Source organism: Eschrichtius robustus, chromosome 6 (assembly GCF_028021215.1).
Source record: "Eschrichtius robustus isolate mEscRob2 chromosome 6, mEscRob2.pri, whole genome shotgun sequence".
Classification (NCBI taxonomy): domain Eukaryota; kingdom Metazoa; phylum Chordata; class Mammalia; order Artiodactyla; family Eschrichtiidae; genus Eschrichtius; species Eschrichtius robustus.
The window spans coordinates 50,162,446-50,178,584 of record NC_090829.1 but is presented as its reverse complement, the minus strand read 5'-3'; the positions used below and the strand labels follow the sequence as shown (position 1 = coordinate 50,178,584).

At 35.3% G+C, this 16,139-nt stretch overlaps 1 protein-coding gene and 1 non-coding gene across 8 annotated transcripts in view; both read left to right on the top strand.

Annotated features, from left to right (window-relative positions):
* The window catches only part of PHC3 (polyhomeotic homolog 3), an 81,397-nt gene extending 66,881 nt beyond the window's left edge, over positions 1–14,516 (top strand). For 4 of the 7 annotated variants that reach the window (XM_068546235.1, XM_068546234.1, XM_068546231.1 and 1 more), the window contains 3 exons: positions 3,135–3,267; positions 3,359–3,590; positions 9,374–14,516. In XM_068546235.1, coding sequence (XP_068402336.1) covers positions 3,135–3,267; positions 3,359–3,590; positions 9,374–9,528 — 520 coding nt within the window. In that variant the 3' untranslated portion in view covers positions 9,529–14,516. Of the gene's footprint in view, positions 1–3,134; positions 3,268–3,358; positions 3,591–3,764; positions 3,893–9,373 lie in introns of all 7 variants that reach the window. The other 3 variants (XR_011074288.1, XR_011074287.1, XR_011074286.1) reach the window with 2 other exon arrangements.
* LOC137766916 (U6 spliceosomal RNA) lies at positions 2,366–2,472 on the top strand. The gene has a single exon (XR_011074443.1). It is a non-coding gene; the product is annotated as a U6 spliceosomal RNA (small nuclear RNA).
* Positions 14,517–16,139: the final 1,623 nt, after the last annotated feature.

Sequence of the window (16,139 nt, the reverse complement as noted above, 5' to 3'; positions counted from 1 at the left end):
ACTTTGCTATTTAGTTGTTAACTTTTGCTCCGTGAAAACTGCATATTCATAACACATACAGCATAATCTGATATTGAAGTGGCAATCTTCTGGTGGTAAGAATATGCTTAGGAGAACCCCTCCTGTGAATAGACTACTAGTCCTTAAGGTGTCAAAACAATATTTGTTTTATCAATATTGAAATAACCTGGATTTACTTTGTTATATTTTAAAATGTTTCATTTCTTTTAACCGTATCCTATTTATTTTAGGTTTCTAAGTGGGACAGATATAGCATAAGTTCCCCACATTGTTATATTATCTGACAACAAAATGGCCTGTCTTCTAAACTTGTATTTTCAATAGTAATATTATAGGTGAATAGTATTACTATCAAAAAAATTTTTAGTATCTTCATTGATCTAGTCGCAAGTTTAGTTTACATTAAAGAACACCCCTCTAATTCTGATTATAAATCCTAATTATAGGTATTTCCCACTAAAGGTGAAGTGTATGCACAGGTTGATTATTTTGAAATTTGTTTTCTATTCCAAAAGTTATTATTCTCTCAAAGAATTTAAGATCTTAAAGATACATCCAGGGAATTTCTTGCTTGAATACATTATTTAGTATGGTGCCCCTAAAATATACTTAGTAAAACTTAAGTTAAATAACTAGTAGAAGTATTTTCCTCTAAAAATGGGTTATTGGTTTTTCAATTGTCAATCTGTTATTCAGATATTCTTTCATGTTACTGATAATCCTAATCAAATTATGTAACTCCTGTTTTAACTTAGGAGTTTTTCCAGTTTGCATGTACCACAAGAAAGAATATTGGCTCTCTGATTCTAAGGGATTAAAAACTGAGGGAGAAGGATTGCCTTTCAGAATATTTTAAACTTCTTGACTATTTAGAAATATTTCAGGACATTTAACACACTACGATCACTCTTCTCCCAGAGGTGATTGCTCAGTTGTCCTGTTATTATACCTTTAGGCGAAGCTCTTTAGAGGTTTAGGGGTCCTAATGTAGGAAAATGCAGACGAGAGAAGAGCAAGGAGGAGAGGATAAATTAGGTCTCACCTGAGAACTGCTGTTTACATGTCTGCCTAGGGATCTGTCTTAGATATCTAAATATTTAGGGACTAAATAGCAAGTGTAAAGTTAGTCTCTCTTCTCTGTTCTGTAGTCAGCTAGGAAAGAAGTTTTGTCAGTTGATGTGAATGGAAATCAGAAACCTTTAGAGCTGAGCCCACAGATGAGCATAATGAACGCGGGAGGAGCTTGTTGAATTGTCTTAGGGTAAAATGAAGTGACCATCAGGACACTTTTCTTTTTTATATTTTTAGTGGAAAAATAGCCTGTTCACTCTCATAGTACTCCTTACTTCTACCTCCTGATATTTTCATAAAACATAGGTGAGGAAATTCTTGTCATTTCCCTGAAAAATCATCTTAAAGCAAAAGAGTTTTGAAAATAAGATATTACAATGGCAGTTTTATGTGTAAAAAAAGAGGAACTGTGTATATTTTTCTTAGCCTTTGTGTAGCTTTTCAGACATTTGTCTTAGATCATCTCTTTCCACTCTTCTTTCTAGGGAAGGGGTTGGCAAACTATGCCCAGGCTGAGTCCTTTTTGGAGCCTATTTTTGTATGGTCCCTGAACTAAGAATAGTATTTAAATTTTTAGGTGGTTGAAAAAGAATCAAAAGAATAACATCTTGTGACACCTGAAAATTACATAGAATTCAAATTTAAATGTTATTAAATAAAGTTTTATTGGAACACATCCATGCTCATTCATTTTTTTTAAAAAGAAATTTATTTATTTATTTTTGCCTGCGTTGGGTCTTTGTTGCTGCTCACGGGCTTCCTCTAGTTGCGAGAGTGGGGGCTGCTTTTCATTGCGGTGCGCGGGCTTCTCATTGTGGTGGCTTTTCTTTGTTGCAGAGCACAGGCTGTAGGCGTGCAGGCTTCAGTAGTTGTGGCGCGCAGGCTCAGTAATTGTGGCTAGCAGGCTCTAGAGCACAGGCTCAGTAGTTGTGGCGCACGGGCCTAGTTGCTCTGTGGCATGTGGGATCTTCCCAGACCAGGGCTCGAACCTGTGTCTCCTGCATTGGCAGGCGGATTCTCAACCACTGCGCCACCAGGGAAGCCCCCATGCTCATTCATTATTGTCTATGGCTGCTTTCATGTTACAGTTGCAGAGTTGAGTAGTTGTGCCAGAAACTTGTGTGGCTTACAAAGCCTAAAATATTTAATATCTGGCCCTTTATAGAGGAAGTTTGCCAGCCCCTGTTCTAGGGTGTTGGAACTCAGTAAATGGCATAGGACTCTTTTAAGCTGTCATCATGCTTTATAAAGGTCTACATTAAAAAATTTTAGAGTGTTCACTTCGACAGCACATATTCTAAAATTGGAATGCTACAGAGAAGATAAGCATGGCCCCTGCACAAAGATGATAGGCAAATACATAAAGTGTTCCATATTTTAAATATATATATGTTAAAAATTTATATTTAAAAATATTAGACAGTCTATTTTGATAAAATAAAAATAATCTTTCAGCCAATTTTAAAGAATTATATATATTTGAATTCCTGAGAGCCATGAATTCCTTGTGGAACTTTGAAATCTCAACTTTACCTTTTCATTCCTTGATTTTAGTTATATTTGAAAAATATTTTACTAGCCATTTGAGATTTCCCCCTCTCTACTATATTAACCTCTTTTTATTAATCTCTCTTCAGAAATGATTACCTGGAAAAATAACAATTTGAACGTTTAAATAATTAATTCATAATTTCTTTTCTCCTGGAACCTTGAATTATTTTGCAGCTGGAAAAATGAGTTATCCTCTGTATTTTGCAGAGAGTTTCTATCATGCTGTTATTAGGAGAAAATATCAATACCTTGTTATAGGTGTCCAGTATTATATTGAGAGCTATATTATGATGTAGAACGAGGCCACTTTTTTTTTTTACTGTTAGCATAATTAAATCTATTGAACACTATGGTTTACTTTCTGAGGTATTACAGACCATAATGAAATAAATGGCACTTACTGATTCACAGCTGCACTTTAAGGTCATAATTAATTACTAAATGGAGTGTCCCATACATCATTTAATTTTTTTCTTACTTGAATTTCTTAGGTACAATGTTAGCTGTTCTAAAAAATTTGCACTTAGTCGTTGGAATCGTAAGCCTGATAATCAAAGTCTTGGGCATCGTGGCCGTCGTCCAAGTGGCCCTGATGGGGCAGCAAGAGAACATATCCTTAGGCAGGTCTGTAGAAACTTTGATTCAATGTACAATACCCTTTTCAGAAATACAAGGAAAGTGCAATGCTGTATTTTACCTGTACTACATTTTCCAGCTTCCAATTACTTATCCATCTGCAGAAGAAGACTTGGCTTCTCATGAAGATTCTGTGCCGTCTGCTATGACAACACGCCTGCGCAGGCAGAGTGAGCGGGAAAGAGAGCGTGAGCTTCGGGATGTGAGAATGAGGAAAATGCCTGAGAACAGTGACTTGCTACCAGTTGCACAAACGGAGCCATCTGTATGGACAGTTGATGACGTCTGGGCCTTCATCCATTCTTTGCCTGGTATGTGATTGACCACTTTAGCCTTAATATTTGTCTTGTGCACACACAGAGGAATGACGTTAGATCCATCCACACCTATTGCTCAAAAGGGTTAGAGAAGTTCTATGTATGTGTACTCATTAAATGGCATTTGGTATTGAAATGTGATCTGTCTCCTCTTGCTTATTCCCTCAGCACAACTGGGTATTTTCTCATACCCCCCAAGTCGATAAAAACTGACTAGTCCTGCTTCTGCTGTGACACCTCAGCCGGTGAAGAGATTAAAGGTGCTCTCTTCTCTTCAGTCTGATTTCTCTCGAGAGGTCAGTAGAGAGATTGAGTCAGACACTTCTTCCCTTCTGCGCTTCCAGTTTTCTATTCTATTTCCTCCTTATTTCCTAATTTAACCTTTTTTAAATGAAGTAAGAGAGACTATAATTTTTTTTTTTTTTTACTTTTTTGAAAGCTAATCAGCACCTTTTAGAATATAAAATTTTGGCTTCTTTAAACAAAAACAAGCTGTTTCTTTTAAAGGAGGCTGCATTCTTTGATTCTTTGCAGTAAATAGACATCAAGAATACTTATGAAACTAAGTAGACAACTGAAATTCAGTTATGATATTCCATTCCAGTATTGAGGGTTACTTTCTTATTTATGTTTTCTGCTCTCTCATTTGGTACTCTTTCCATCAGCTTAAGTCATTATGTTCTTTATCTTTTTTCTTTACTACAACAATAATCTTTTATTTCCACTTTCTCTAAGGGGCTGGCTACTGAAGACAGCTGCACCTTTGCTCATCATGAGACCCACACTGCTATATATGTTAAGACAATATATATTTTTTTAATCAGCAAACCTTTATCATTCACTTTGACCTTATAAATATGGAAAATAAGGTTTTAAAAATATTTGTTCCATTTTGGTTTTTCGGTGAATCTATCACTTCTCTTGACACAAGCTTTCCAGAAAAATACATCCCCTTTGAACTTGTCTACAGACTTATTAAAATTAATCCAGCTATTTTTGCTAATTAATCTTTCTATGAAGGTGACCACTGTCTCAGAAGCAAACTTAACAGCTAAAGTGTTGGGAGTTCCCTGGTGACCTAGACATTAGGATTCATCGCTTTCACTGCAGAGGCCCAGGTTCAGTCCCTGGTTGGGGAACCATCCCACATGTCACGTGGTGCGGCCAAAATACAAAAAAAAATAATAATAATAAAAATTAAAATAAATAAATAAAGTGTTGTATGAGTGAAGAAAGTATATTCAGAAGTATTCTGCTTTTTAAAAAAATCCTGACTTGTGATGGGTCGACTTAATGAACTTTCTATTTTATGGTGGTACAAAAACAATACACATGCAATAGAAACTGTGCTTCAGTTTTGAATTTTGATCTTTTGCTGGTGATATGAAGCACAGCACTCTCTCCTCAGGTTGGGTAGGGCAGCTCCCAGTCAGCCACGCTGTCACGAGGGTAAACAGCTGATAGAACCATTCTGCACCCATGCAACTCTGGTTTTCACTTTCAGCACAGTATTCAATAAATTACATGAGACATTTAACACTTTATTATAAAATAGGCTTTGTGTTAGAAAATTTTACCCAACTTACAGTAGGCTAATGTAAGTGTTCTGAGGACGTTTAAGGTAGGCTAGGCTAAACTACGACGTTCAGAAGGTTAGGTGTATTAAATGCATTTTCGACTTGATGTTTTCAACTTATGATGGGTTTATCAGGATGTAAGTTGAGGAAGATATATGTACAGAACTCTGAAATTTTATTAAATTATTTTTTCAATAGCTTGTTTTAGAAATGTTAAATAAGTTTTTCTTTTTTTTTAAACAAGGTATGGTCACTTTTAAAGAAAGATGAAATTGTTTAAAGAAGGGATACATTTTTCATGGGAAGATTTTTAAGCATGCACCTAGGAAAACTTAGGTGTGATTTAAGTGCTGACCGTGTGGGTTTAGAATCTGCTTTAAAAAGCTGACATATTAGAGAATGGTGAGTCTTCACTGGGTGTGGTTTTAATACTTAGTGCAAAAAATTTTAAGTTTTATACCAGTCTAGATATCTTGAGAATTAGCATTGGAATTGACACTAATCCCTGAGGCTGGACTTTGATTCTGTCATCTTCAGACATAGTCTCAGTCTTCCAAATGGGGTACATGAGCTGTTAGCCTGATTTCTCATTTGGCGGAAAATGTTTCTTTTCCTTTGGGGAGGAGGAAAGTAGTTGGCCAAATAATTAACAGATAATAGATACTGCTGATTCTTCTATGACTTCATATGCTTTTTTTTTTAGGGCTAGTTTTCTGATTTTCCCCAGCATCCATTTGCCACGAGACTACTCTTGGCTGCTTTATTAGAACAAAGGCTAACTCCTTTGTCTTACTCTTGCTTCATTTGAATTGAAAAAAATTATTTCTTATAACTTGAGATGCTTGTCTTATTGCGTTCATCAAGACACTTAATTTTGTTGCTAATTGTTTAGAGAACATTATATATAAAGCAGACTGCTTTATAATTTAGAATTGCTTGGTACTGTTTAAGAGTTTGCTGAATACAACTCTGCTTTTCTTTTACCTGATTAAATGGGAGTATTTCTAAACTGCTTTGACAGGCTAAATAACAGGCTTATTTGTGTGATCAGTTAACATCTTCTTTCTCAAAGTTTTTCTCTGAATAATGCCTGTAGCTTAAGGTAAATCTCAGCCAGAAAATCTTTATTTCTCTATGTTCCTCTGGCCTTTGTAAACTTCCTTTTGAGCCGCTTTCAGCTCATTCAGGGCTGGATTTTTTTTTTTTTTTTTTCCCTGAGCTTTTCTCATGGAGTGAACAAACTTGTAAATTTTGTAATCTCTTGTATTTTGTTTCCTTCCAGTTGAGGCTAGGTTTCCCTCTTTCATCAGGGCACCTATATTTATTCCTAAAGTTTTCTCTTCTCATTGTGTAATGTCATCTTGTGAACCATCTTGGTGGGACCATGTTAGAGCTGGTATGCAGACCAGTCTCAGAGCTGTTACCAGAGTGAAAAATTATTTTCTTCTAAATTTTTGTACATTAAAAAGTTCTCTATAGGAATGGTTCTTTTTATTCTCAGTTTACTGCAGTTATCTTCTTTAACTCTTCCTTGATATAGTGAACTGCCTTTTGCAAAGATCACTTTAGTCTTTAGTATTTGTTGATCTGTGATCACTTTAGTATTTGTTGATCTGTGAATCTGCAGTACATTTGGTTTCCCTGTAGGCATATAAAGTAGGTATTGTCTAAAGACATATGACTGCTTACTGGTTTTCATAATACTGATATTGAGACTTTTTAATCAGTAGTATTGAGTGCAGGTAATATCTTTTCATCATCCTTACTGATGTTAGTTTTGGGGTGGGGTGTTTTTGTTTTAGGTTTAGCTGGAAAAGTGACTGGACATTGGTAAGGTTCATTTGGGACCCATGTCCATGTGCAGAGGTCCATGCCCATTCTGGTGGCTGCTTGTGGTGAGGTAAAGCCAGTTGAGCCGACTGGTTGCTGCAGTTGGGATATGTTCTGTAATGTTCCTGGGGTGCCAGCTGTTTTACAGAAGTAGATTCTAAATATGTCAGAAATTCATAGAACTATAGCTCAGTATACCTTGAGCATCTAGGTTTTTAAAAAAAATTCATCTTTCTCTAATATGTTTCAGGAAAGCATATTTGCTTCTGCCTTTTTTTTTCCCATTTTTCTTCTTTAAGTCACTTTATTTTTTCATTTCTATACTAATGTATGGTATAAATACCCTTTTTGTGGTTGGCTTAAGAAAGTTGTGATCTAAAATTCTGAAGATAATTCATTCCTGTTTGATCATGCTGTTTCCCAACTTTTTGTTCTTTATTATTTTGCTAATACATTTACCGTCTGTCTACAAGAAGACATTTGAAGAGCGCTCTGATAATACCAAGGAACAAGCACATGCTATGAATTTCTTCATGGAGAACTCCTTGTTTCTATTCCCAAATGTAGCTCTTATGGTCCTCATTACTTCTCATTGCTTCTGTTTTCTGAATCTAAGTAAGTCCTACGCTATCTTTCTCTCTCTTCTTTTCTTTCCTGTGTTCTTGTAAGTAAGACTGAAGAGAGAAGAACATTTAGTTCTTTCATAAAAAGAAGGATGAAGTCACAACTAGATGCAAGATTAGTCAGTTTTGTCTGCCCAGTTTTGAGAGCTACCTCTGGGAAAAGAAAAGGGGCTTTTCTATGGTGAGTAATCCCATTTTAACTATATAGTTTCTTTTATATGGTAAGTGGCCAAAAGCATAAAAATTTTGCATAGGGTACTTTTGAAATGTCAGTTTTTAAAAATCTGAGAAATTATTAAAATAGAGAAATTGTAAAGCTGATTGCTGTATAGGAAACAGGAAGGATACAACCAACAGAGAAGATGGAAAAGAAATAACCAAGAGAAAAGCTGGCCACACAGCTGAATACAGAAAAAAAAGTTTGTGTTACTCTTACGGACAGCTCCTTTTTAGCAGATTCTGTTTTTGTTCATTATTCATTCAGTCAGTCCTTCACTTATCCAAAAATATATGTATTTAGCACCTACAATGTTTTGTGCTTGGTGCTGGGGTTATAGGGATGACATTATATAAGAGGGTGGCATCCTCTTATATAAACAAGAGGATGATACATTTGCCGTAGAAAGAATAATCATTCCAGCAAAATTGTATCCAAAGGTATAATGTAACCATTTCCATTATCTTTTTCTTTGTGTTCTCCCTTAGAATGCTAATTTGAATAGAAAAGAAAGACTTTAAGCTGTTAGTTTTTATTCTTAAATTCACTTTTATAATTTTGTCTTTTATAAGGAAGCTTCCACATTTTTGCATTGTCTCCTCTCATGGTTCCTTAATTCATTACCTTCCCTGCTGGTTTCTTTACCCTTAGTGGGGAAGTTTATTAGCCAGGCTGTGCAAAATTTGGTAGATAATAGAAACGTTTGAGGTTCAAGTAGAGTGCTCACGTTGTTACTTGCTCTAAAGCACTTGGTTCACACAGAGAGGTAAAATATTGGTTATTTGTCAAGAGATTAGCCAGCAAGCTCAAAATTTCAGTGAGAATTTATGTTTTCTTACCAGAAGTGGAGATTAGTCCAGTGATATTAAGATTTGAAGTTGAAAGTACAAGTTGATCATGGTAATACATTTCAGCAATAGATTGATACTGTAATTTTGATGGATTGTTTCTGTCCTGAGTGAATAATAAAAATGTTTTGGATGTGCCTGGCACATTGAAGGTTGTAAATCAGAATGAAGGTACAAATGATAATGAAAGTGGTACTTGAGAAAATATTTCTAAATTATTATTTAAATGGCAGAACATTATATCTTATTCTTTTGTACCTGTATGTGAAGGATATGTTATACAAAGTAAAGTTCTTGAGGTATAATGACTAGTTAATCCAAACTTGCTGTATGTGTGGCATGCTTTCAGGTGACAGCATTGTCCTTTTCATGAAGGTATGTTATATCTGGACTGAACAGTCTGTACATTTTACCTGACTTATAATTATTTCTGCAATATTATTTTTAGAACAAGAATTCCAAATAAATTGCTTTACCTGGATTTCGAATTCTTACATTTTAGAATGTCAGGAAATACTCTCTTCTTCAAGAGTGAACCCAAGACTACCATCAATAAATTTCATTTGTTTCTCAGCCTGTATTTCAGATACTCAGACCCAGGGAGAGCATAATTGTGACTGTTAGGAGTAACCTCTGATTGTTGTGTATTGATTCTAACATCCTTCCTCTGATCAAATTCTAGGCTGCCAGGATATCGCAGATGAGTTCAGAGCACAGGAGATTGATGGACAGGCTCTTCTCTTGCTAAAAGAAGACCATCTTATGAGTGCAATGAATATCAAGCTAGGCCCGGCCCTAAAGATCTGTGCACGCATCAACTCTCTGAAGGAATCTTAACGGGATCATGAGGCTTTGAGATAACAGCAGTTTTATTCTTAAACAAACTTGTAAGGTAAAGGCTCAAGTTGGCCTACAATATTATCACTTATTGTGATGGATAGCCAAGCACATTGGGATCTCTGCATTAAGGCTGACATTTCTTCTACAGATACAATAATTCATTATATTGATACATTTTCATAATTAGCTAACATTGGTGAATTAATTTTACAGGTTACACACAACATTGAAAGACTTGTTATAGAGGGCCATGATATTTTTCAAAGTGTTTTACTAGATAATTTTTTTAAAGGTGATGTTTATCATTAATATAAAAAATCCTTTTGAAAGTAATTTAATGATTTACATTTCTCCTCTTTTGATTCGGTTTTCTTATACATTTTTCTACCCTATAATTTTTCTATGGGTTGTTGTGAGAGATATAATTTAGGAGTGATTTAGGAATAATTTTGGAGTCCAGTGACCGGAATTGTATGCAGTGAGATATCACTGTATGTTTTAAAAAACATATCTTTCAGGCAATTGCTTTGTTTATAAAAAGGATTGCATTCTAGCATGAATAATACTGATCTAGAAGTTAGAAGATTTGGTTTCTATTCCAAACTTGACCAAGAATTTGGTGTGACTGAGGAAGTTAGTTTTCCTCTTAGTTTTTGTTCTTTTAGAGCAGTGGTTCTCAACAGAGGTCAGTTTTGTTCCCCAGGGGACATTTGAAAATGTCAAGGGACATTTTGGTTGTCATAGCTTAGGGGTTGGTGGGGGTGGGTTGCTATTGGTAGCTGACATGTGGACAGGGATGTCGCTAAATATCCTACAACGCACAGGACAGCCGTCTACAACGAAGAGCTATCTGGTCCAAAATGTCAGTAGTGCCAAGGGTGAGAAACCATAACGTAGGAGTGATAAATGTTGCTCTTTTTCACCCAGAGGGATATTTTGAGAAAAAAAATTTAAAAAGGGATGTAACAAGGAATACATTGTACAATGGAAGTATTTCAGATAGCATTAATGTTCTGCTAGAGTATTTTTCCCAGTTTTATGCATTCTAGAAAAAGGGGGAAAATCGGCCTGTAAAATGAGGACTAGCATACTTAGAATTTTGACTCTCAGTATTGAGTCATAATAACAATTATCTTTCATATCTCTCTGCACTGATGAAGGCATAATACGATTATGCCTTATGAACCAGTGCACAGCCTTTGCTGGCAGGGCAATACTTTGTAGTGGCTATGTGGTTGGTCTTTGGATTTTTCTAGTGTTGAACAAGCTGGATCTAGCTAGAATGCACATTCCTTTTTCCTTGACTAAATCCTTGTATGCTTCCTGCAAAGCAGTTATCCAACTGATCTCTCTTGGATAATTGGATCTAATTTTGTATGTACATGTTTTAGGGGAAAAAATTTTAAAGCAAAACCTTTCATTGAACAGTTAGTGTTCTGTTAGAATTATGGCACTAAAAATTGTGGCAGGCCTGTGAACTTTATAGTCCTGGACATCAAAAAGGTTTTAATCTTTTTTTTATCTTATCTTTACCATACAGTGGAAATGTTTTAATAATTGAAGGAACATACACAGATATTTGGCAGAAGTTCAGTAAGTGAGGAAGAGTCCATGGGTTTCAGTCATCGTCACTGATCTTTTAAAAAAGATTGTGTTACGCTAGTAGAAGACTAAAGATGTCATTAAAGACATCACAGATATTTATCTTTTGGCTTTGTGTACATTAGAGAATGTTGATTATTTTTATACAAAAATACAGCGGGTAATTTTTTTAACCTTTAGATGCCTCTTGTTTGAATGTATGCTTTGTGGGATTCTTTGTGTAGTAATGTTTTAAAAAAAAGACATTTACTGATAGTTACGTGTAGGATTAGAATATGTAATATAGTGTAAGGCTCATGTTCCAGACCTACAATAGCTTGTAGTCTATGTCACATATTTCTGTATATCACATTTTTAATTATTGGATTACAGTTTCAAGGAAAGGTAGGTACTCTACAGTTAATTTTCATTTATTAGCAGTAAATCATTATGACAGAGTCGTCATATGCTTTGACTTTTCCCCTCATCTTGTAATTTCAGAACACAAGTATAGGTTAAGCATTAGTAGGAGATGGTCCACTGTATGAGGGCTGAAGGGCACAATGGAAAATCTCCCCTGGAATTAAAACTTTGTCACAGATGATCCACAAACAATTCATACAGAATTGATTCTTTGGGGATAGATTCCCCTGGCAATAATGATTACCTCCCATAACTATATTATCTATATATAGCCTTTAAGGTATTAACTTGGAACTGTGGTCCCTCTTCTGATATCAGTTGTTATGTACTTACTGAAAGCCCCTGTGCGTAGCACTGTGTTAAGTATCCCAGAAAGCTTACAAGAGGGGTTTCCATTGGAGAGCACCTTATAATCCTAAATCTTATAATAATCTTAAGAATAGTCCAGATCTTCTGCTGTCCCTACTCAAAACATACCCAGAAAATATACTTGCTTTTTTCAAGTTATTTTATTTAGAAATGGCTCATTGGCTTTTAACTAGTAGTTTTCCCATTGATGCAGCTGTTTCTTTCTGGGTGATTTAACTATCTGAATTTCAAAATTTCAGTTATGTATAATGGATATAGACGATAACACTGGGTGTCCACCTCTCTCCTGAGCTTAAAGCACAGTTTTAGTATGAAATAGGTGGGGAGAGTGCTGTCATTTTTGTTTTCCTTCATATTACTAGTTGTCTTAGGATTTTGATTGAGGAGAGGGAATGACAAGCAGAAAGGGTACATGGGAAGTTCTTCCTACTTTTGCTACCTAAGTTTGCATTTTCTGACTTCTTTATACTGATGCACTCTTTTCCCGTTGAGGAAGAAAATCCCTACAAGTTTGAAATTTTATTTACTTTAAGCCACGTGTTCCTAAGAAAGTACACAGAGAGCTGGTTTATAAAAGTTGTTTCTTACGTGATGTGCATTTTCATCAAGCCTTGTGTAGGCATGTGTCTGACACAGCTGTGCAGCTGTGATATATAATCCGTGTAAGAGTGCTGTCCCACAACCTGGCACTTTTTAAGTGGCTGGTAATTTTTCCATGATGGTACTTTTAATTTGCTGGCGCATCCTCTAAACAGACATTTTTTAAAGTCCCAGTTTAAGGGCCGTCCCCTCAGAATAGAGAATGTGGAATAGAAGGAAAGAAATATTAGTGAAGGAGCTTGAGAATGGTGGAGAAGCAGACAAGAGACCTGGCACTTTGTTAGTTTATCCCACTTCAGCGCTGAACAAATTTCTGCACTTTTGAAGTTAATATTCATGTTTTACCTAGTTCTAAATAGAAATTATTTTTTGTAGGTAGCCCACTTTATTTTAATTTTTGACATAGCTTATCTTCCCATATCCAGTGTAATATTATAGTCAGACGTTTATTCAAATACCAGTCTTGGACTGAAATCTGTCCGAGTGCCCCGTATCACTGGCTTGTTCAATTAAATGTTATAAAGTCCCATTATTTGCATTTGCAGGGTTTTGGTAGCACCATGGCACAAGTATGGTAAGGAGGCAATATATAGATTGAGTATAGTCTTAGGCTGTGCTTGCATGTGTGTAAACAATCTTGGAAAGAATAAACTATTGCACATATATGGGAATGATGCTATCCTCATAGCCATATCGAGTGGAAGAAATCCCTGGCTGGACACACTGTTAAAACATTTCAAAGATATATTTTCAACCAGAACAGCCTGGTTATATTTTGTGGTTTGAAGATCCTCACCCTTAGTGAATGGCAGGAACTCATGCTGCCTCTGGGCAATGGGCATTGAGCATTACTGCCTAATAGGATGAAAGAGCCTCACTCCCCTTACCTCCTCAAGCCCCAAGGAAACTGTGTGAAAACTTTCTTCTTAGAGAGACCTTTGCCTGAAAATCCCTACAGAGGACTTTGTAGTAGGGTTAATTTTAGGGAGGTAACTGGGGCAGGAATTTCTAATACCTAACAGTCATGTCTTCGTAAACCCTCTGGGCAGTGGAAACTGGCCATTTATGTACAATGTTTGCTCAGTCTGTTGCCATGTAACTGTTTCCTTTGCAGGACATGTAACTATAACGGGGCCTTGGGGAAGGTTTTCTAGGGGAAAGGACAGGGAAGTGGAGGAGGAGACAAATGGGGAAAAGCATTCCAGACCCAAGAGGATAATATGGTTAACTGAGTGAGGTTGTGTAGTATAGATATGGCCATCAGTAGTTCAGAATAATAAATTGTAATGGTTGGGTCCCAGTTATAGCAATAAACAGAGTATAGTTTTCTTTATGTCAAGATTTACCTGTAATCAAACTCATTCTTTTACTCTCTTTATCAAGAGATTCTGCCCTTAGGAGCATATTAATAGTTCCAATGATACATAAATCGGTGATTTTTGACTTCTGAAAAAGGTGACAGTTATTATAGTTGGAGAATATTTGTCAAGAACTCAAAGGCTAATTGTTATAATTGAGTTATCAGAATTATATAGAGGAGAGAGAGTATCCATTGTCAGATACTACAGTTGAATCAACCTTGTGGATTGTTACAAAGAAAGGCATTTTTAAGATTTTTAAGATAGTGTTTTGTTAGGTTGTGTCTCAGTCTAAGAGTTGGATGACTAAGAGCTATAGGGTTCTGTTTATTAGCGTGGATTTCAGTAAACACAAGCCTACCTCTATTTCTTTGATGCACAGTAGTGTGGATCATGAAATGAACTGTTTAATCTACATTCATCAATATTGGTATTTTCTGAATCTGTTTAGAGCATTTGATTTCATCTTAACAATTGTGATTCAATTAAATAAGCACAAATACAATATTAGGGAAAGTAAATATGCAATCTTACTAAAATTTAATTTCAACCTATTATAAGCTGTACATCTTAAAAAAATTCTTTGGGAAGATATTCCTCTTTTGTTAGAAGTTCATAAAATGTATCATTATATAGTTTCCCTCATAGCACTAATATAAGCCATTTCTTCAATAAAAAAAGTGTTGAAAATTATATTATCTTCTTTGGAAAAAGTTTCCTAAATTTTTAGAAATTTTAAAGTTTTACATATTATTTTTCAGAGCTTATTTAATCTACTTTAAAATAATACTATGGTAAAGGTGCTTTTTTGGAAGTTGTAAAGCACTAACACAAATATAATTTTTACCATCATATTCCAGAGCAAAACGTCTGGCTTTTCCTGAACTTTCACTTTAGTACAAGTACATGAGAGGGAGACGTGCCCTCCTTCTCAGATCCGAAGCTCAGCTTCTCTAATGAAAACTCTCCCATTCTGCTCTACCACATGAACACACACCTCTGAAGTGCCATGTTCATGGGAGCTTTGGGAAATGTTTTCCACAAATGTTTCTTTTTTTTCCCTTTGTATAGCTTGTGAACATTTAATTTTACTTAAAGGTGACAATTTCAACCTCCGACATTAGAGAAGAGGTACATTTAAAAAGTATTTTTTTCTACTGCCTTTGAAAAGTACAGTTGCTCTCAGTGATATTGGTGGCGTCAGTATGAATCCATAGAAAAAGAAAACCTGTGCAAAGGTCTTAAAATGTATTGTTTAAAAGAAATAATAAATGAATTTTAATTTGGAAAAAAGAAATCTATATAAATTTAAAGCACTATTATGCTAACATGGTATAGTTTTAAATGTAAGAGTAATAAAAGTAAGTCCTTTTAGACCACCTATTTAAATTCACTCCACTAATCTTAAGGATGGATAGTAGCCGTCTTATTGACTTAAAAGTTATACTTTAGGGACTGTTATCAGTGTTAAATCCTTGATTTTGTGGAGCTTTAATTGATGGGAGGTGAAAAAGTTGGGGTTTATAAGAGCGGTGGGGAATGGTAGTGAAATGAACATCAACATATGCTAGAAAAAGGAACTTTTTTAGTCTTGCCTCAAGCAAACCAGATGTATCCATTGCTTAAAATCTTTTAGAATGCTTATGTTAAAGCCATAATTTTGTTTTAGGTAGTACTAAATAATTACTTCAATAGTAAATAATAGATGCACATAATCATTAAATTAACATGATAAATGAAGATAAAACACTGGCTGGGAGACTGGGGTTTTACTTCTAGTTGGTGAATTAGCTGTGTGACACCTTAGGCCATTACTTAGCTTTTAAGCTGTTTCCTCTTCTGAATATATAGCATGGAGCCTGTACTACTCAAAATGTTGATTTTGTTTAAAATCATCTTTAAGCTATATAAAACTACAATTCTAGGCCACATAATGGGGTATTTTTAAAAGTTGCTCCTACCTAATTCTCTTTTATCTTAATTCTCTTAATTTCCTTTCTTAATGGTTCATTTCACACTTAAGAGCTTTTGCTAAAAGATAATTATTTATTAAGCATCCGTTTCCTGGGTCACCCACAGTCTTTGTTCTCCTAAGGATTAAGGCAGAAACTTCACACAGATGAGCAAATGAGGACGTTTTTCTAAACGCTTCTTGCTGAACCACTGAACATGTGAACACATCTGAACATTGTCGTTCATTCATTTATCCGTTCATTTAGCAAACCATTTGAACATTGACTGTGCAGTGTGTGGTATACTTAAGGAACTAGTAATAAG